Source organism: Stomoxys calcitrans, chromosome 2, assembly GCF_963082655.1.
Source record: "Stomoxys calcitrans chromosome 2, idStoCalc2.1, whole genome shotgun sequence".
Lineage (NCBI taxonomy): Eukaryota > Metazoa > Arthropoda > Insecta > Diptera > Muscidae > Stomoxys > Stomoxys calcitrans.
The window spans coordinates 41,409,423-41,432,505 of NC_081553.1; the positions used below are offsets into that span (position 1 = coordinate 41,409,423).

Sequence of the window (23,083 nt, forward strand, 5' to 3'; positions counted from 1 at the left end):
AATTTGACCGAGATCCGTTCAGATTTGGATTTAGCTCTCATATAGACCGATCTCTCAATTTAAAGTCTTGGCCCCATAAAAGGCACATTTATAATCCGATTTCGTTGAAATTCGACACAATGACTTATGTTAGGCTTTTCGACATCCGTATCGTATATTGTTCAGATCGGTCTATATTTTGGATATGGCTCCCAAAAAGGCCAACATTTTATTCTACGACATTGAACAATGACTTGCACTTATAATACCGCTCAATATCCGTGTCGAATTTGGTTAAAATTGGACCATATTTCGATATAGCTGATGGTGATTAAAATTTTTTATCAAAACATACGCTTTGATGAAACAGATATTGGTTTATCCACCATAGGATGGGATTGTACTCATTTCATCATTTTGTTTGTAACTACTCGAAATATTCGTCTGAGACCCCAATATATTCTTGATCGTTATGACATTTTATGGCGATCTGCCATGTCCGTCCGTCTTTCGAAGGAGTAGAGCTAGCAGCTTGGAATTTTGCACAAATAGTTCTTATAAGTGTAATTCGGTTGGGATTGTAAATGGGTCATATGGGTCCATGTTTTGATATAGCTGCCATATAAAGCGATCTTGGAACTTGACTTCTTGAGCCACTAGAGGGCGCAATTCTTATCCGATTTGCCTGAAATTTTGCACGATGTGTTTTGTTATGATTTTCAACAACTGTGCCAAGGGCGCAATTCCCATCGGATTTGCCTGAAATTTTGCACGACGTGTTTCCCTACGACTTCCAACAACTGTGCTGAGTATGATTTAAATCGGTCCATAACCGGATATAGCTGCCATATAAACCGATCTTGAATCTTGACTTCTTGAGCCACTAGAGCGCGCAATTCTTTTCCGATTTGGCTGAAATTTTGCATGACGTGTTTTGTCATGATTTTGCACAACTGTTTTAAATATGGATCAAATTAGTCTATAACCTGTGATATAGCTGCCATATAAATCGATCTGGAATTTTGACTTCTTCAGCCTCTGTTCTCTATCTCCGTTCTCTTTATTGTCCGAATCGGACCATAACATGATATCGGTTTTTTTTTGTGAATGGAAGTATTTTTGATCCTTAATTGTGCGTGTGACTATTAAAGACAAATAAGTTTTAGCGAAGGCCAAAGTCCCTAAAATAATTGGATGACATTTTACATTAAAATTTCTCTTCACACCAACGCTCAAGCTAAGTATAGCGTAAATCATAGCATATGGAAGATTGTTCTATTGTATATTGTGACTATATCATAGTACATTTCGACATATATAGAACATCTTCTTTGTACTAAGACCTATTCAGTATATATATTTTTTTATCACTTCGCATTGAAATACGCCTTTTGCAAAAATCAACGCTGTTATTCATTTCTACCACCTTAGTAGTTTAAAATGATAATGACGATGACACAAGTAAATTGCAATGATTTTGACAACCACAATGACTTATCAATAATCATGTTTTCTCACCATTGTTCAATGCAAAAGCAATCATCGAAGGCGATGACATTAATAATGGTGTTGAATGACGTTGCAACAACCCATGGGCAGCTTCAAAAATATGGTTAAAATCAATCGCATTGATCGATTCGATTTAATTTGTGCAATATTGTGGGAAGCAAATCCAAAATTTCAGACAACTTTTGGCAATAAAAAATGACCTCGACATGACAATTGGGGGATGGTAAACGGCTTAAGATGCCTAGTGATGAATATTGACTTATATTTCAAAACTATTGCAAAAATAAGTTAAAACGCATTAAGTACACCTGGGACGAATCGTTTATACCCGCCATTGAAGAGATAGGCATTTTAGTTCTTTGGACTATTTATATGTATATATGAATAAAAACTAAAAGCGTATAATTGGAGGTCATTATATGAAACACATATGGACAATTTCTTAAAAGTCAAGATATGAATTACTTTCTTTAGGTGCCGAGAAGTAAAATGGAGAGATCGGTTTTATATGGTAACTATATCATGGTATAGATCAACTTTCACCATTCTTTGCATAGGTGTAGGAAAGATTTCTGAAGCTTTGAAAAGTTGAAACTTCATTTTCTTTTCATTGAATGTTGGAAGGAAGATTGTTCCACAGACGTATTGTAGCAATGAAGAATTGTCTCTTCAAGTTATGGTAGTTTATTCGGGATGGAATATATTTCAGCCCTAGGGCATATTTTAATTGAGCATAGAGATATCTAGGTTCACTGGTTTGAAAATTTTTGTGAAGCCTTTGACCTCTGAAACACATTCTCCAGTTATTTATCGGCTTCTATGTGAAAAGTTTGCCACCTCTTCCTTAATAAAATGTTCGTGATCGGGCGATCAGGAAACCTTCTCGACATGGTCAGTGCCAGTTGTAGCCTGGTATCATTCGTATTGAAGTGTACGTAACTTCTATTATTTAGTTATATCTGAAGTTGTTGTTGTTGTAGCAGTGTGTTATGTTGTATCTTTCGTCTGCTTGACTCTGCAGAAGAATAAAGATCCTGGAACTCTGCGACCAAGGAGGGGTGGATTTGTGTCTGAGTCTAGAAGTATTGACTGAGCAGTTGAACAAGTGACTTGTGGTGCCAGGTCACAATCGGGACCTACATCCCCCACGTTCGCATCCATTCTATTTCTGTAAGAGTCGACGTAGCTGCATTGAGTTAGAACTGCATTGGTTTCAGGGTGTAGATCAATTTCTTCTGGTGCAATGGGTGGCTGTTGTTTTCCAAGGACATCATTCACCCGGTAGCTGTACAACTCATCTGATACTAAATCTGAATGAATGTTGCATAGACTCCCTGTCGCAGGAAAGTATTAAAAAACTATATTTTTCAACGAAAAACGGCTTAAACGAGATTTAATTCAGGCTTCCTTGCACATCGGACACTGTAGTAAAAATACTACAGTGTTCGTTGCCTCTGATTGACCAAAGAGAAAGCTGACTCAACGACAAAGCAATGGTTGCAGCAATTTATGTTGCCACTTTCTTCAAGTGCAATGGGCGGCAGTTGTTTTCCGCGGACCACATTCACCCGGTAGCTGTAAACCTCATCTAATACTAAGTCTGAATGAATGTTGCATAGACTCCCTGTCGCACGAAAATATTGAATAACTGTACTTCTTAACAAAAAGCAGCTCAAACAAGGTTTTATTCGGGCTGCCTGGCATATCGGCCACTGTAGTAAAAATACTACAGTGCCCGTTGCCTCTGATTGACCAAAGAACAAGCCAAGGCAATGATCGCAGGAATTTATGTTGCCACAATTTCCAGAGACATTATGAGTAACAATAAATTAGGTTACATAAGGACATACACTAAGCGGCGCTCAGCAATACATTACATTTATCAGAGGATTTCGTACGGTTTTGATCCTTGTTAGTCTTCATTTGGATCCCGAAGAGTATTGAACAGCAGGTGGATTTTTTAACTATTTTCCACCAGACCAAAACAGACATGCACCATTATTACCAACTGCATTTTATAGTCAGAGCATGACACTTGGCTTTATCCCCTATTATTTACCAATGACCTTAGTGCAGTTTTATAGAATAATGCTAAAAGACTTGTTTTTTTTTAACAATTTTGAAATGTTTTTTTCTACAGCTTTTCGCTAAATTATCCATTTTTATAACCTCCACTATAGGATGGGGGGTATACCATAGGATGGGGGTATACTAATATTCACAACCTGATATTGCTCCAATAAACCGATATCGGATCTTGACTTCGTGAACCTCTAGAGGTTGCAATTATTATCCGATTTGGCTGAAATTTTGCGCAACCACTTCTTCTTACCTTTAAAATACGTGTTAAAGATGGCTTGAATCGATCCATAACACGATAAAGCTCCCATGTAAACAGATCTCCCAATTTATTTTCTTGTCCCGAAAGTTGATATCAGATTCGTGATCCACTCCCAAATACCTTTCGTTTTAGCCACATATTTCCAAACTTGGCAAACATGACTGGTTTGGGGGTGTTTTTGGGGATGGGGTGGCCACTCAGTGACTGGGCATTGAAAATTTATATCAGATTAGTGTTCTACTCTAAAATTTCACTTATTTGAGCCCCATATTGCAATGGTCATCAAAAAATTTCTATTTGGGTGGTGTTATGGGGGTGGGGTGGTCCCATAGACACTTCTTCCCGAATATTGATAACAGATTCGTGCTTTACTCCAAAAGATCTTTCATTTGAGCCCCATATTGTTATGGTCGTAAATTTGCCCTCTTTGGGAGATGTTTTTGGGGAGGTCCCACATTCTGATATCAGATTCATATCCTTTTTATTGTCGTAATTGGTCTATATATATATTTGATAGGTTTTGGGGTTGAGGCGGCCCCCTAGGTACCACATCCGAAATTTGGTTACCAAATTTTTGTTTTTAAGTAACTATAAGAGAGCACACAAAATTTCGCTTAAATCGCACCACACATCACCGAGATCTGGCGTTTCTGAAAATTAGGGTAAGGTGGAGGGACCGCCGTCCTTCAGATATCAAAAAATGTAGCACCTTATTTTAACCAGAGAATCTTTATGCACCATCCGTGCAAATTTCAAGCCATCGGTTCTGCCGTTTTTGAGCCTATAAGGATCACTCAAACAAACACATATTCATTTTTATATATAAGATAAAGAACTCTTACTAGACCTCAGATAGTGATATTAGAACAAGGCTGGATAAAGGTTTTCATTTGTCATTGAGCGGAAACTCGAATTATGCTTAACTTTATGATAAATATAATTTTTACGCTTTTCCATAGTGATAGTTCGTTGAAAAATTTGGAATTTCTTATACCAATGCTATTATAGATGGTTGATGTTTGAGAAAGTCTGCGTTGAAATTGTCCAAGAATGTTTGATTTTAGACTGCCACTATAATCTAAACCTATAACCTTTTGCTCAATAAAACGCTAATACAATCTATATTTCGTTTTTTTTCCAATTTACAGAACAGTCTATACGATTGGGTGCGAGATCATCGAGTGCATCATAAATACTCCGAAACCGATGCTGATCCTCACAATTCAAATCGTGGCTTCTTCTTTGCCCACGTTGGCTGGCTGATGATGTATAAGCATCCTGAGGTACTAAAACGTGGTCGCCAATTGGATATGAGTGACATTTTGGCTGATCCCGTGGTGCGTTTCCATGAGAAATATTTCATACCCTTGAAGATGTTGTGCTGTTTTATTATTCCCACCGTCATACCCGTCTACTTCTGGGGTGAGGAATGGTATTTGAGTTTTATCATGCAATGTGTCTTCCGTTATGTGTACTCCTTGAACTTTACCTGGTCGGTGAATAGTGCTGCCCATTTGTGGGGAACTCGTCCTTATGATAAGTAAGTCTGATATTTGAATTTGGCACTTAAACACATTTTAAATTCCTATGTTTTTGTTTGGTGTGTGTTTTATTTGCAGACGCATCAACCCCAGAGAAAATAAAATCGTCTCCTTTGTTGCCATGGGTGAGGGATGGCACAATTATCATCATGTCTTCCCTTGGGATTACAAAGCAGCTGAATTGGGCAAATACTCCTTGAACTTTACCACCATGATCTTGGATGGCTTTGCCAAATTGGGTTGGTGTTGGGATAGAAAACAACCTTCCAAGGATTTGGTTCAACGTACTTTGGATAAATATGGCGATGGCACTCATCCCTCGACTGCTGACTCCCATCACGATCACCATCATATGCCTGAGGTTCCAGATCCCGAGTACCCCTGTGAGGATGATGATGCCGAGTCCTCAAGTACGGAAAGCACAAAGCTCGATGAGAATGAAAATCAATCGACAAAATCTGTATTAGCCTAAGCCTATTTATCTAACTAATAAGTTAAACTATTCTCTTAACTATATTCTCAAGAGCCAAACTCGATTATGGAAAATTGACCAAGGGACCACTGGTAGAACAAAAGAATATTTATTCCACTCCAACAGACAACGGGCCGTTAAACCAAGCAACCATGGGACCTGAAGGCGAACTTAACTTTTGCCACACAATCGGTTTTCGATCTTTGAATTATGATTTAACAACAACAACAAGAATAAAGCACAAACGCTATAATTTATATTTAAAACATGAATATCAGGGGTACTATGATACACACAAAGAAAAAAACCAACACAAATCACAAATACACTACACTACACTACACACCAACACATGTACACAACACGTTATGTCCTAGTTGTAATCATGGTGAGCACTTTTTGTTGTCACATTCTCTGCTTAGATGGCGATAACATAGGCGGCTAAGCAGATCAATCAGATTTAGCACTAAACTCTAGTACTTAAAATAAACTTTTTTTCTTATTTTTATTTACTTTTACCCAATTGCGATGTCAACATCGTAATTTCGCTCTCTAGTTTATAAGTTATGATATGCAAAATGAAGCTGAAAACCGAAGTAGAACAAAAAAAAAAAAAAAACAACAACAACTAAAACTTTTAAGTTTCTCAATTTTTTTCGAATTTATGGTATATGGTGTAATTTTCTTATAACCAAGCTTAAAGTAATCCATCGCCCCTTCAACTTTGTATTAGCCCATACACAGGTTACAGTTTATCCATCTTAAGAGACCATGTTGAAATGTACCAAGAAAGAAATTAGAAATGTGAGTTTGAAAATATTTAAAAAAAACCAAAATTATGTTTTATTTGGAAGTTATGCAAATAAAGTAAGGTAAGATACACATGAAGACAAACCCAAAAATTTAAATCTTTTGGTATTTCTCTAAACTCGTATATTTTTCTAGTGCTAACAAATTGGACAGTTGTATAGTGCAAAGTTCTAGTTAGGGAATTTGAGAGGATCCAAAGACTGGCTTAGGTCGAAATCCCTGGATCACCGCAAGCAGGTTTGGAATCGTTACGTATTAAGCAGTTTATAGTCGTTTGTTAGAGGTAATTAGACATGCCAACATATGGAGGACAGGAGGACATATGCGGTCACAGTTCCATTTTGGAAACGGTAGATTCCTTACTTTATGGCATTGAGACCAGGGATGGAAAAGTCAGTACTTTAGTACCATTTGTAGTACTTTATCCACCCGATAAATCCGTGACGGATTTAGTACCTAAGATTTTTTAAACAACTCGAATGTTTTCGAACCTTCTTTGTCTAAAGAGGCGAGTATTCCTCACGACAAAATGGGGATAATCACTTGTCAGCCGATCGAATCAAGTGCATCCGATTGGCGTTATGCTGATATTATTCAACATATAATTACCAAGAAAATTACTGTGAGATTCGTTGGGTATAAATCTGTGTATTCGTCAAGAATATCTTCAGAGTTTCAACATATCCCCGATGATGAAGGTATGAAATATTGGAATAAATAAACCCATTTTTTAAAAACCAAAGAACACTTTGGCCGCGAGCTTGCAAATTCAATCTTAATCATCTAATATAATAATTATTAGGCTTTCATTAACTCGAGAAACTAGCTTGTAAGATCGGTCTATATACAGCTTTATTCAGAATTTATAACATAATGATCTGATCTAGACTATATATCTCACGAATGTCGTGAGATTTTATTAACCTCTCTGTTTTAGCTAAAGCGGATAAAATAAGTGAACTCCAAATATTACAAAGGGTTGCGAGTCTATATGGCAGCTAAATTTAATCCATACTCGGCATGGAGGTTGAGGTATCTAATACTGTAACATGGGGCCTCTCTATTCCAAATTCTGCGAAAAAGTCCATAAGTTTTCATATTGGCTGCAACTACTACTTGTGTCATGGCATCTGAATCAAATTTTATAAATTCTGGCTAAGAAGGGAGTGTTTTGAGATTGCAAAGCTATAATCCAGAAGATCGGGCTATATGGCAGTTGCATACAAATTGGTTCAGATCTGGTCTATACTCGGACGATAGGATGTCCTATGAAACTCATACGGCAAAAACGGGTAGTAAATGCGCATTAATGGGCTCACAAACTTAAATCGTAACATCGATTTATCTAAACTCGGCACGATTAGATTCATCTAAACTCGGCACGATTGGTGTGGAAAATCGGGGCAAAAAGACAACTTTTAATAGCTAAAGAATTCTTGTAGGGAGATCGGTTTATATGAGTGCCATCTGTGAACTATGCCTATTACTTTTATGGGTTTTACACCGACTTCAATATACAGACTAATGGACTAATTCGTCTTTGAATATTTCGACCATCTTGTATACATACTTTTCACATGTAAATGTTCACCGAACTCGCCTCTCAATAAGTCAATTGCTACGCATGCTGTGTTAAAACCACATGTTATGCAAGTCAAACTGTTGCATTTTGGGCAAAAAAAGTTGGATATAATCTCACGATAGCGCTCGCCATTCACAGTTACGTTACGATTCGCATCATCTTTGACGGAGTACGGTCCAATGATGCAACCAGCCCATAAACCGCATCAATCTGCGACTTTTTCTGGATGCATTGGTAGCTCTTGCAATGCTTCTGGTTGATCTTCCCTCCAAAATCGACAATTCTGTTTATTTACGTGCCCATTGAGCGAAAAATGAGTTTCGTCGCTGAACACAATTCTTGATAAAAATGTGCATCTTCGGCCAACTTTCCAATAGCCCATCATCAAAAATTCTGCTTTGCGTCAGGTCCTTCGGCTTCAATTCTTGCACCAGCTGTATTTTGAAAGGCTACTCACCTAAATCCTTCCGCAAAATTTTCCACGTTGTTGAGTCACAGAGGCCCAATTGCTGCGAACGGTTACGTATCGACAATTGATGGTCACCATTAACACTGGCCGATACAGCTTCGGTATTTTCTTCAGTTCGCACTGTACGTAAGCGTGTGTTGGTGGTTTAATGTCCAACTATGTAAATTTGGTGCGAACCCTAAAATGGAAAGAGCTTGTGATGAACTTTCTGAACAGAGCACGCATTTTGATAATAAAATTCAATAATTTGCAAGCGTTATTCGTTTGTAAGACGATTCATGGTTAAATTATAGACCAAGCTGAAGATGTTTGACAGTAAAACAAAACACGAAACGTGCGTAAGCTGTTTAAACCAGTATTGCCAAAAAGACGATAGCTAAGAAGCTTCTTCCAACCCCAATTTATCGGGAACTATACTACAAAAAATACATTATCACATTATTTATCAAGGACCGAAAGCGTTTTACATGTAAAGTTTCAAAGCGGTTGCACCACAAGAAGAGGTAGTGGTCTAAAATGGGTTAAAGATTGCCATTCTAAGTGAGATACTAGCAAACGTTCATAAAAAATAATCACTTCTGACCATTTCCAAGTGAAGTAAGCTGCACAACTCTTAACTCCAAAACTAAAACGACGTGATATATTACCCCGATTTTCCCATAATACAAAATGGCTGTCTTCCGAAATTGATTGCTTTTTAATACATTTTCCCTTACAAAAAAAGCTTATAGCATTTCATTCAATGCAGTTCAAGATGTTTGAATGTAATTAACATATATTAAATACTGTTACTAAACTATGACCCAGTTTTAATCGATTATAATGATCATCATCATGAAAGTCTAAACTTGAACTTGGTGTCAATGTCAATGCATACCAAAATTTAAAACTGGTTGGGCATCCATGCACATGCATTGGACTCCCTCGGTTATGTTGTAAATGTTACAACATTACCATCCAACATATATACATAGGCTCTGCCCAGTTATATATTAAATGGTAGCTTTGACAAGTAGTCAAAACAAATGTTGCCGGACAACATCCAGATAATCGATTCGTTATGGAATCGATATGGGAAAATTAATGCATCGTCGCAATGAAGAAGTGTTAGCAGGTAAATGAAGAAAATTACAGTGTTGCAAGAATGAAGATGAAAAATTAGAAAGACACCAAAAATAAAATAATAACTTAGTATAAATAAACAGGTTAGGGGCGGCTGTGGGCGAGCGTCGGATATTGGAGCAAGCCGCTCGCCACAACGAGGGATACATGTGGAATCCCACAAAACCCATGCGGTTAAGGAACTGGGCCAATAACCCCAGGAAAACTATGAGAAACAAAGGTATAGAAAAATGGACCCCCCAACGTTGACGACCCACGCAAAAGAAAAGAAAAAAAAGGACCATGATTTGCATATCTGCTCCTGGAATGTTCGCACTCGTTATAGAGAAGGTGCAGTATACGCGCTGGCGGTTGTATTAGAGAAGTACAAGGCAGATATTACCGCCTTACAGGAAGTGCGATGGACTGGGAATGGCGTCACTACAACACCAAAACGTGACGAACTTTACTATACCTGCCATAACACGAGGCATGAATTTGGCTGTAGATTTGTGGTTCGTTGGAGACTGAAACAACTTGTCACCAGTTTTACTCCGGCGGATGAGAGGCTAGCCACAATCCGCATAAAAGCCAAATTCTTCAACATCAGCCTTATTTGTGCCCATGCCCCGACGGAAGACAAGGACGAGCAGACCAAGGATATTTTCTACGAGCGCCTAGAGAGAGAATACGACCGCTGCCCCGCCCATGATATTAAAAACGTTCTTGGAGATTTTAATGCGAAGATAGGGAAGGAAGACATTTTTCGTCCAACAGTCGGAAAGTTTAGTCTTCACGAGATAACATCCCGGAATGGGTTGAGGCTGATAGATTTCGCCGCGGCAAAAAACATGGTAGTTAGTAGCACAAGATTTCAACATAAAAATATCCACAAAGCCACATGGCTGTCACCCGATCAAAACACGAGAAACCAAATTGATCACGTTGTGCTAGATGGATCCGTGGAGCGAAAATAGATTCGGATCATTACCTTGTTGCAGCAAAGGTTCGCACCCGTTTTAACATGGCGAGGAAAGTACGATCTGACACTGCATGGAAGTTGGACATTGAAAAGCTGCAAACACAACATGGCAGCGGCATACTCCACTCGACTAACCAAACTGCTTGATGAAAGCACTCCTTGTTCCGATGATATAATGGTGCAGTGGCGTACTATTGCCCACTCCATGGAAAATGCCGCGAAATCTGTACTTGGGTACCGGAAGCCTCCTTCAAGAAACCCATGGTACGACGAAGAGTGTCGAGATGCTACTGAAGCCAAGAATGCGGTATATAGAACAACCCTGCATCGGGAGAAAAGGAGAGAGTAGAAACGTCTATTCCGCAGAGAGAAAATGGAAAGACGTAAGTGTGAGCGATTTGAGATGTACAGAAGTCAGCTTGAAGTCCGGAAATTCTGCCAAAGAATTAAACATCAAACCGATGGCTTTGACGCAGGAACATCCTCCTGCAGAGAGAAAGAAGTAAATCTAGTAACTGACGCAGATAACATGCTGAGGATATGGAAAGAACATTTTACCCAACTGCTAGTGTCCGAAGTTGGCTCCGAAGAGGATAACGCAGAACCAATCAATGATGATGGTATAGAATGGTTACCTCCTAGTCAGAATGAGGTCCAAGTAGCAGTGACCCGACTAAAGAACAACAAAGCAGCAGGAGCCGACGGGTTACCCGCTGAACTATTTAAGACCGGAGGCGACACGCTGATAAGGCATATGCATCAGCTTATCTGCGCAATCTGGCTAGAAGAACGGATACCCGATGATTGGAACCTCATCATACTATGTCCCGTACACAAGAAATGAGACAAGACGGAAGGTGCCAACTGCAGGGAATAAATCTCTTTCACCATCGCAAACAAGATATTCTCGAGCGTACTGTGTGAAAGATTAAAACCTAAAGTCAATGACATAATTGGGCCCTATCAATAAGACTTTGGATCACATTCATATTCACACTGCGCCAAATCCTGGAAAAAACCCGAGAAGGATAAATCAACACCTACTATCTTTTTGTTGACTACAAAGCCGCTTTCGATACCCCTTTACGTTCAAAGTTATTTCAAGCCATGTCAGAGTTTGGTATTCCTGCAAAATTAGAATCTGCAGGATGACACTTGTTGATACGCGTTCCTCAGTAAGAATAGGAAAGAATCTCTCCGAACCATTTAATACCAAACGAGGTTTCAGACAAGGAGACAGCCTATCGTGTGATCTCTCTAATTCCTGCTGGAGAAGATTATGCGAGATGCAGATGTAAATAGATATGGCACACTAATCACAAGAGAACACATGCTACTCTCCTATGCCGACGACATCGACATCATAGGTCGGTCACCGAAAGTAGTAAAAGAGAGTCAGTGAAAATGGGTCTGCCAGTAAATGGAGTTAAGACGAAATGGATGGAAATAGTGTCAGAGATTTTTGAATAAGCGCAGAAGATCGAGGCGCTTGGAACGCTTTTCTACGTTCGGTTAGTGGAACAAATGTTTTGTCATAGCCAATTAAGCAAATAAGTAAGTAAGTAAATAAACATTCAATATTTTTGTCCAATTTGGAGAAAAAAAATCTTAAAAACTGTACTTAAAGCTCAATATAGTGATTAAAAATCTTAAAAAAATGCATCTTATAACAAAACCAAACTAAAGGACCAATCATGAAATATTTTAAATTAATTTTTGAATTCTTTAAAGAGTTAGAACCTTTAAGGAAGTGAACTAAAAGGTTTCAAGTTCTATAAATCCTTCCAAAAATTTTAATGCTATATTTATTTTTAAAATATTTCAGTGTTTTGATTTGAAAGACTGTGCGTTGAAATAAACGGTTATCATAATTTTTCTTTTTTATTGGAGGGTTTTTTAGTTTGAATAATGATTTGAGTAGGCACAGAAAAAACTAACGAAATCATTGCATCTTTCAATTATATTTCAAGAAAAGACGTCACATGTCAGCAATTTGCATTGAATGGAGGACAATGTAAATCAATATCGTTGTTAAAACAGCCTTAAAGTTAACTCAGCTATGTTGCTTTACCTACCAGGAAAAGAAAAACTAGTGTAACTGGCATCAGAAGCAACACGCAAACTTTTTCCTTTGCCATCGGGAAGGCGGATCTAATTGGTTTTTCCTCCAACTAAGCATTCAATGAATTGGGTACAGTTCTTGTAACTGGTTCATCTAGTGGCCTACGTGCAAAATGCACGTCCGCCAACTATTACCAGCTCTTGTTTGGCCAGTGTCCCATATTTGCTAGAGCCATTGTTTACAAGTCATTGTAGTTTAATCAGAGGAAGAGATTCTTGCAAAAAGAAACCTTGAAACAGAAAATATTCTTATAAATCATCTTTCCTTTGCTTTAGACTTTTGTAGTATGACCACTCAGTATTGCTTCTTTAATGGTCAACATGAAGAATTGCACGTAGGCCACATGATGCCAATGGGACAGCATCATCATCCTTCTCATCTCATAATCGATCCTTGGTTTCAAATATTCTTGAGAAGAATTTTAAATAGCCTTAAGATCGTTATCTTCATTCTTTTTTTTATATTCTCGTGGTATTTGTAAGTAGGAAATGTAAGGAGCAGGTAACTACGCATAACTAACATCACTGGTAAGTAGCGTGAAGGACTTAAAAAAAAAATTGAAAAAAACTACTTTTCATAGGCAGGGGGAACTTTAAAGGGCGTAACAAAGAAATGCGTCTTGATGATGGAACACATCAATGTTCTGAAAACCAAGAACATAGCTGATTTATGTCACATATACCACTGACATGAGCATTGTGTCAGCAATGACTATATTACTAGAGATGTAACATATATGCATTCTTCTAATCTATCGAGGAAATTGTCTGTAAATCAATAAATATTTGGGTTCTGTTTCATCAGATTTGTTCAAAATATCAAATGCAGCAAAGCGGAATCAAACGAAAGCATACGACTTTCCTTCTATTAGTTTGCCATGCGTACGTTGAGGACTCAACAGAAATTGACTCAAGTTTGAACAACTAAAAACGCATTAAGTTCTGGCGGGCCGAACTTTGGAACACCCAACACGGGTGAAAATGCATTATTTATGAGCCGATAGCTGTTATATTGACAAATGGTCCCATCTGGACCAAACAAAAAATTTACTAATAAATGGGCCTTTTATAGATCAAGGTCGTTGATAAGGAGACCCGTCAATATTTCACAGGGTGCGTAACTTTAAGAGGCCACAGTAGCGCGGAGGTTAGTATGTCCGCCTATGACGCTGAACACCTAGGTATGAATCCTAGCGAGAACATCAGAAAACATTTTTCAGCTGTGTTTATCCCGACATTTATGCGGAACTATGCCATTTGAAACAAGTAAAAACGTGTAAAGTTAAACGTGTTAAGTTCGGCCGTGATGAACTTTGGGTACTCACCTCCATCGACAAATTAACCATCCTCTTTTATAACAACTCCAATACCATATCCATTGCAATATGCTAATGGGGCTGGTCTGGATCATGTTTGATTAAGATCTCGAAAACTTTTATTCAGAGTGATTCTTATATCCACCAGGATAGGATGGTGGTTTTACAAACGGAATGACTAACTTACTCATTCCGTTTGTAAAACCTCGAAATAATGATCTAGGATCCCATCTTTTATATAAAAATCAATTTGTGTTTGTTTGTGTGTTCCTAATAGACTCAGAAACGGCTGAACCGATTTTCATGGAATTTTCACAGATTGTGCATAATGACCCTGTGGTGGAAATGGGGTTCTAAATTTTTTGATATCTGAAAGGGGTCGGACCCTCCCCCTTACCATAATTTTCAGAAACTCTAGATTTCGGAGATGTGTGGTGCGATATTAGCGAAATTTTGTGTTCTCTCATGTAAATTAAAAATAAAAATTTTGTATCCAAATTTCGGATGGGGTACCTAGGGGGGCCGACCCACCCCAAACCAACCAAACAAACATTTAGACCAATCACGACAATATGGGACTCAAATGATAGGTATTTAGGATAAAAAAAAACGTATCTGATATCCAATTGTCGGACCAAATGTTAGGGGGACCACCCCAAGCCCCAAAACATCCCTAAATCGGACATATTTACCGACCATGGCAATATGGGACTCAAATGGAAAGTATTTGCAAGTAAAATACGAATCTAATATCCAAATGTGGGACCACGTTTCTGGGGGTCCACACCTTCTCTAAAACACCCCCCAAACAGGACTTTTTTACTGACCATGGCAAGATGGGGTTTAAATAAAAGGTATTTGAGTGTAGAATACGAATCTGATATCCAAATATGGGACCAAGTGTTTGGGGGGCGCTTCTCCCCTTTTCAGGGCTTAATGTTGGGGGACCACCTCAATCCCCAAAACACCCCTAATTCGGGCATAGTTACCGACCATGTCAATGTGGAGCTTAAATACGACGTATTGGGGGGTAGAGTATTTTCGGGACCAATTTTCTGGGGGTCTATCCTTTTCCCAAAATACCCCACAAACAGCAATTTTTTACTGACCATCGCAATATGGGGCTCAAATAATGGTATTTTGGAGTACAATACGAATTTGATATCCAAATGTAGGGACATATATTTAGGACATCACCCCTTCCCCAAAACAAACCACAAAGGGTAAAAATTTGTCGATCATGCCAATATGTGGCTCAAATGAAAGGTATTTGAAAACGAATTTGACACCCAATTTTGGGGCCATGTGTTTGGGGGAAGCCTCATAGTGTAAACTTCCCTTAAACCAATGGTAATATGGGGTTTAAATAAATGGTATTTGAGAGAAGGGCACTATGCTGATACTTCTTCAGGGCCAAGTATCTAGTAGACCATCTCAGCCCCGAAAACACCCCTAAATTAGACATCATGAGAATATCGGGCTGAAATAAAGTATTTTAAGAATTGAGTACACCTTACATCCAAACTTAAAGATCATATGGGATTCAGATAAAGGCACTTATATTGTTAAACTGTTAGTCAAGCGATATACTATTTTCGTAGCATGGTATTTCACCAAAAGCTCTTTAATTGTCGAAAATAAATGTTCCAATTAAAATGTTGTTCCATATAAAGTAAAAGAAGGCGCAGCGGAGCGGGCCCGGGTCAGCTAGTAAAGTATATATATTCTTGATCGTCTTGACATTCTGAGTCGATCTAGCCATGTCCGTCCGTGCGTCCGTTTGTCGAAATCATGATGGCGGTCGAAGGTGAAGAGCTATCCGCTTGAAATTTTGCACTGATGCTTAATATTGATGTAGGTCATTGGGATTGCAAATGCGCTGTATAAGTTCAGATCTGGATATAGCTCCCATATAAACCGATCTCCCGATTTGATTTCTTGAACCCCTGGAAGCCGCAATTTCTGAAATTTTGCACATAGTCTTCTGTATCGACTTTCAATAACTGTGCAAAGTACGGCACAAATCGGTCAAGAACCTGATATAGCCACCATATAAACCGATTTTCCGATTTGACTTCTTAAGCCCCTGGAAGCCTCAATTCATCCGATTTAGCTAGATATTGCACATGATGTTTTGTTATGACTTCCAACAACTCTGTTAAGTACGGTCGAAATCGGTCTATAACCCGATTTGACATCACTAGCCCCTGGAAGCCGCAGTTTTGGTCGGTTTTAGCTTAAATTTTCCACATATTGTTCTGTTATGACTTCCAATAACTGTGCCAAGTACGTTCCAAATCGGTCAAGAATCTGATATAGCTCCCATGTAAAACGGTCTTTCAATCATCTTTGATCGCTTCCTAGAGCTTTAATTTTTGCTGGTTTGACAGAAGTTTGGTATGTGGAATAAAATAATGCCCTTCAATTAAATTTATTTTGTATACATTTTTAGCAGAATCCATAGTGGTGGGTTCCCAAGATTCGGCCCGGCCGAACTTAGCACGCTTTTACTTTTTTGCGCTTTCGACCGCTATCGTGATTTCCACAGACATGGCTAGATCGACTTAAGATGTCAAGATGATCAAAAATATTTATACTTTATGTGGTCACAGATCAATATTTCGAAATGTTACACACGATATGTCTAATTAAGTATACTCTCCATCCTATGGTGATAGGTAAAAAAACAAAAAAGATTGGTTTAAGTTGGACAACAAATCACGAAACGATTTTGAACGAAAATTAAGAAGAAGCCCAAAAACAAATATTTGTGTCAATCCTAAAAAATGTTATAGAAAATTGAAATTCACACCATCAATATGAAACAAAGTCATCCAGTCCATCAATTTAGTCATAAAGAATTTTTTGGCAGCAAATTATTCAATTTGGATGGCAAATAACGCGTATGTGTTAATTATTTGTTTAAGCTGACAATTCAAGCGACTCTAAAATATTTTAAGCACTTAAAGATGGCATATTAATTACCAAATACTATTTAAGAATCTATTATGCCCAACAACAAGAAACCTTAAAAAGATTATTTGAACAACGGAGAAATATTAAGTATCCCAAGAGTTTAAATACATAACGTAATACATAATTAGTTGTGCTGTGGAGCTTATATATAGTTGAGATGACCCTATTTGAAGGTTAAATTATATGCGGCCTTATTCACAAAACTTAAAATAGGCGTATGTGACAGTTATATAAATGAAATCTATTAAATAAACCAAATATACCTATTTTAAGTCTACATTAAGTTTTCTCAACATCGGTGATAAAATATACATATCACGTTACATTGAATTTCTTTATAATTGACACAGTATAATTGCCTTATTTTTATATCCACCACCATAGGATGGTAATTTTTCATCCTATTTCGATGAAGTGCGATTCAGATCGGACTATATTTGGATATAGCTGCCCTTAGACCGACCACCCAATCTCCCGATGTAGGGTATTGAGAACATAAAAGACCATTTTCTGCCCGAATTCAATGAAATTTGACACAGTCGGTTTTGGAAGACCCCTAACCATTCCTGTTAAATGTGGTCCAGATGGGACCATATTTGAATATATTTGCCATATAGGCCGATCTCCCGATATAGTATTGAGCCCACAAAAGGAGCATTTTTCATCTGATTTCGATGAAATTTGGCACAGCGAGTTCTGGTACCCCTCTAAATCCTTTTATTGAATATCATCTAGATCGTTTTATGGGCGTAATACTCTATTTCGGGAGATCGGTCTATATTGCAGCTATATCCAAATATGTTCCTATCTGGACGATATCCAACAAAAAGTTTTAGAGGAGTACCGGTGCTCGCTGTGCCAAATTTTATCGAAATAGGATGAAAAATGCTCATTTTATAGGCTCATTACCCAGTAACGGGAGATCAGTATATATCCAAATATGGTCCGATCTGAACCACATTTGACAGGAATGGGTAGGGGTCTACCGGAACACAATGTGCCAAATTTCATCGAATTCGGGTATTAAATGGATCTTTTATGGCCTCAATACTCTATATCGGGAGATAGGGTGGTCGGTCTAAGGGCAGCTATATCCAAACATAGTCCGATCTGAACCGCACTTCACAGAAATGAATAGGAGACTACCAGAACTCACTGGGCTAAATTTCATCGAAATCGGATGAAAAATAACCAATTTATTGCCACAAGATTTTAATATATATTACTAAATTCCGATTTTATGAAATCAGAAGGCCAGGTTTATATTCAAAGAATACGAAATCATCAAAAAAAATTTTGAAAAATGTTATCTGGAAATTACGTCATAGATCGTCATAGAATCTTACTTACGTAGGATCGGAAATGGACATTTCAATGTGTTTTAACTAGAAGAACAAGTTAAAGATGGGATATATGCTTTGGTGGTACTTGTCAACTGATCAAAATTTTCCAATGCCATATTTAACAAGTAAAAAGGCGTTAAGTTCGGCCGGGCCGAACTTTGGATACTCACCATTTCGGGTATATATATAACCCACCTTTCGTCAGAATCCGGTGAAAAATTCATAATTTATGCCCTCATAGCAGCTTTAACGGATTTGGACCAAATTCGACATGGGTGTTTAGTGGTCTAATAAGCACAAGTCTTTGTTCAATGTTGCAGAACAAAATATTGGTCTTTTTGGTAGTCATATCCAAATATAGACCGACCTGAACCGTATACGACTCGGATATCCAAAAGCCTAACATAAGTCGCTGTGTCAAATTTGAGCGAAATCGAATTATAAAAGTGTTTTTTATGGGGTCAAGACTTCAAATCGAGAGATCGGTCTATAAAGCAACTATACCCAAATCTGAACCGATCTGAGCCAAATTGAAGAGGGGTGTTGAAGAGCCTAACACAACTCACTATACCCAAATCTGAACCGATCTGAGCCAAATTGAAGAGGGGTGTTGAAGAGCCTAACACAACTCACTGTTCCAAATTTCGGCGAAATCGGATAATAAATGCGCCTTTTATGGGCTTTTATCGAGAGATCGGTCTATATGGCAGCTATATCCAAATCTGGACTGATCTGAGCCAAACTGAAGAATAATGTTGAAAGGCCTAACACTACACACCGTCTCAAATTTCGTCGAAATCGAACAATAAACGCGATTTTTATGGACCCAAGACCCTAAATCGAGAGATCAGTCTATATGCAACTATATCCAAATCTGAACCGATTTGGACCATATTGAAGATGGTCACTGTCTCAAATTTAGCAAAATCGGACAATAAATGTGGTTTTTTATGGGCCTAAGACTCTAAAGCGGGGGATCGGACTATATGGGTGCTATATCAAGATATAGTCCGATATAGCCCATCCTCGAACTTAACTTGCTTATGGACAAAAAACAAAAACAAAAAGAATCTGTGCAAAGTTTCGGTTCATTATCTCTTTTTCAACAGACAGACGAATGGTCATGGTTAGATCGTCTTAGATTTTTACGCTGATCAAGAATATATATACTTTATATGGTCAGAAACGGATATTTCGATGTATTGCAAACGGAATGACAAAATGAACATACCCCCATCCTTCGTTGGTGGATATAACAAACCGGAATGAAGGAGCTTTAATGAACATGAACATTTATTGCTGGTCAAAAACTAATGTACATTATTAGGTGGTGTTTGACCATTAGTCGTGGTATTTGGCGTTGAGGGAGAAGGAGGCGCATAGCTGGATGAAGTCGTCTCTTCCGGAAAAATGGGGGTAGGATGAGTTGGAGCAGAGGTAGGAGGGTTCTGTGTTGATGGTACCGGAGGTTCTGCAATCGTAGTTTCTGTTGAAGTTTCCGTGGTGCTTGAGACATCCGTGGAAGTGGGATCAACCGTGGTGCCAGGATCATCTGTTGTTGTAGTAGATGTTTCCATGGTTGTAGGATAAAGTGTTACAGTAGTGGTTGTATCTTCTGTTACTATTGTAGTAGTTTCAGTGGTAGTGGGCTTTTCTGTTGTTATTGCTTCTGTAGTGGTAGGATCTTCAGTTACTGTTGGTGAGTTTTCGGTAGTTGTAGGTTGTTCACTTACCGTTGATGTAGTTTCAGGAGTTGTGGGAACGTTTGTTGGTGTTTCCGTGGTTGTGGGATCAATTGTTTCAGTTGATACTGCTTCCGTAGTGGTCGAACTATCTGTCATAGTTGAAGATGATTCCGTTGTGGTGGGATCTGCGGTAATTGTAGAGGTTTCCGTGGTAGTAGGATTTGAAGTTACGGTAGTGGTAGAGTCACTTGTTGTAGTGGTTTCGGTAGGTTTTTCTGTAACGGTTGATGTAACTTCTGTGGTAGTTGTTTCTGAAGAAACTGTTGTTACTGCTTCTGTAGTGGTAGGATCTTCAGTTGCCGTTGGTGTGTTGTCGGTGGTGATAGGTTCGTCACTTACCGTTGTTTCAGTAGTTGTGGGAGCTTTTGTTGTTGTTTCCGGGGTGGTGGGATCAGTAGTTTCAGTTGATGCTGCCTCTGTAGTGGTCGAACTATCTGTCATAGTTGAAGATGACTCCGTGGGGGTGGTGGGATCAGCTGTTGTAGTAGTTTTAACAGTAGTTGTAGCATCGGTTGTAACAGTGGATGTCTCGATAGTGGTGGAATCGTTTGGCGTTGTTGTTTCAGAAGTTGTGGATGGTTCTGTTACTTCTGGGGTTGTTGTTTCCGAGGTAACCGTCGATATTGCTTCTGTAGTGGTGGGATCTTCAGTCATCGTTGATGGTTTTTCGGTGGTGGAAGGGTCTTCACTTACAGTTGATGTAGTTTCAGTAGTCGTTGAATGTTGTGTTGATGCTTCCGTGGTGGTCGGATCAGCGGATACGGTAGATGTTTCCTCAGAGGTGGTCTGTGTGGTTTCTGCCGGCGTTGTTTGCGTAATTGTAGTAGAACCTTCTGTCGCAGTTGATGTTACAGCAGTTGTGGTAATATCTGTTGTTACTGGTGGGGTTGTCACAGTGCTGCTAGGATCTTCTGTAACTGTTGTTGGTATTTCCGTAGTCGTGGATTCTTCTGTCACAGTTGAATCTGTTGTTTCAGCTGAAGTTGTTTGTGTCGTAGTAGAATCTTCTGTTACAGCGGATGTAGTTTCCACTGTGGTTGAATCTGTTGTTGCCTCAGAAGTGGATGTTGTCTCAGTAGTGGTAGGATCTGTGGTAACAGTAGATGTTATTTCTGTTGTTGTAGATGTTTCTGTGGTGGTAGTATCTTCTGTTGTAACTGAAGTTGTCTCCGTTATAGATGATGTTGTTTCTTCGGTGACAGTTGTAGAATCTTCTGTCATAGTAGATGATTCTGTAGTGACAGTACTAGGGGTTTCCATAGTGGTAGGATCAAACGTTACAGTGGATGCTACCGTAGTGGTAGTATCTTCTGTTGGAGCTGTAGTTGTATCCGTTATAGATGATGTGGTTTCTTCGGTTACAGTTGTAGAATTCTCTGTTGTGGGATCTTCTGTTACAGTTGAAGCTGTTGTTGTTACCGTTGAACTCGATTCTTGGGTTACAGTTGTTGTTTCCATGGTGGTGGGCTCTGAGGTTACGGTTGTTTCTGCAGTTGTAGAATCTTCTGTTATGGTTGATGCTGTTTCAGCACTTGTAGAATCTTCTGTTACAGTTGTTGGTATATCTGTGGTGGTAGGGTCTACAGTAATAGATGATGTTGTTTCCGTAGTAGTATGTTCTTCTGTGGCTGTTGATGCTGTCTCCGTAGTGGTAATCGTTACAGTGGAACTGATTTGCGTTGTAGAAGTAGAAGGGGTAACAGTTTCCAGAGGATAATCCTTATCGGCCAAACAAGCTTCCAGTGTTGTATATAACTGTAGAGTTTCATCGATATAAGCCTTTGTACATTTATCGATACACGTAGCTTGATCACTTATTATCGTGGACATTGACTCATTGAGATAAGTCAAACTATTGGTGGATTCATATTGGATGTTATAGGATGTTGGTAGGGAATCTCTCGCCTGAAAAGAAAAATGTTTGTTATACCTTCTTTATAAAGTCAAACCAATTGTTCAACGTACCGCACCATAATAGCACTCAAAGTAATCTGCAGATGCCAAGATAAGAGAACAGTTCTGGTAGGCGTTGCAGATATCATCTCCTAGACTTTTAATCTTGGCCTTATCTTCAGTCATTCCATCTTCTATGGTTTGTTCAGCCTCCAAGGCCACAAATAGGCATTGCGCGTATGTCTCCTCATAGGTGTGGGTTGCCTCATTAATTTTAGGCATATAGAAGTCAAAACATTTTCTGCTATGTTCCAGATCGTTTAAATTCCGCATAATCCCCATAGACATGATAAATGGTTCACTTTTGTTTGCGTCCACCTTTTCATAGATGATCACTAATATACTGAATATTACGACTGACCTTATTGACATTTTTCTTTGTGGAGGTAAAAATGCTGTTTGAAAGATCAACGCTCACTTCTACTTTGACTTTTGTTTTCAATTGAGTAGAAAATTTAGGGGTTGTTTAGTTAGAAGGTATTTTTTTTTAGAATTTTATAATTGATAAGCTTTGGGTACCTCAATATCAAATAGTATGGACTAAATTTCCATAAAGGAAATTTAATCTGGCCCAGATATGTTTATGGAGGCATACTTTCTTATCACATTCAATGGTTGCTGCTGGAACATGTTTAACATGTTAACGCAAATTGAGAAATTTATATTCGTGGATTTTTTATATCGTTTCGGGGAAAAATATTTGGTTATCTTAATATTTAATTCAATTTATGGTTAATAGAAAGGTAAATCGTAAATATAAAAAGGCAAAGCAAAACTTTCTTAGATACGCAGTTTATTTTGGGTGACTAGAGAGAAATAAGTTGGTGGCTAGTTGTGAAATTC

At 38.4% G+C, this 23,083-nt stretch overlaps 2 protein-coding genes across 3 annotated transcripts in view; one reads left to right on the top strand and one right to left on the bottom strand.

Annotated features, from left to right (window-relative positions):
• LOC106086099 (acyl-CoA Delta-9 desaturase) overlaps positions 1-6,678 on the top strand; it is a 42,606-nt gene extending 35,928 nt beyond the window's left edge. For both annotated transcript variants that reach the window (XM_013250627.2, XM_013250626.2), the window contains 2 exons: positions 4,978-5,369; positions 5,449-6,678. In XM_013250627.2, the coding sequence (XP_013106081.2) occupies positions 4,978-5,369; positions 5,449-5,842 (786 nt within the window). In that variant the 3' untranslated portion in view covers positions 5,843-6,678. The remainder of the gene's footprint in view (positions 1-4,977; positions 5,370-5,448) is intronic.
• Positions 6,679-19,852: 13,174 nt separating this feature from the next.
• Positions 19,853-22,579, bottom strand: LOC106086078 (mucin-2). Its single transcript, XM_013250608.2, has 2 exons — positions 22,253-22,579; positions 19,853-22,192 (listed from the first exon to the last, which is right to left on the bottom strand). The coding sequence occupies exons 1-2, from the start codon at positions 22,526-22,528 to the stop codon at positions 19,853-19,855; spliced, it is 2,616 nt and encodes an 871-aa protein (XP_013106062.2). The 5' UTR covers positions 22,529-22,579.
• Between the last annotated feature and the right edge of the window lie 504 nt (positions 22,580-23,083).

Bases quoted from the DNA above. Each gene is read 5' to 3' on its own strand.
- LOC106086078 (XM_013250608.2), bottom strand. From the start codon at position 22,528: ATGTCTATGGGGATTATGCGGAATTTAAACGATCTGGAACATAGCAGA. The intron at 22,193-22,252 runs GTACGTTGAACA...TTTTCTTTTCAG, and splicing joins TTGAGTGCTATTATGGTGCG to GCGAGAGATTCCCTACCAAC.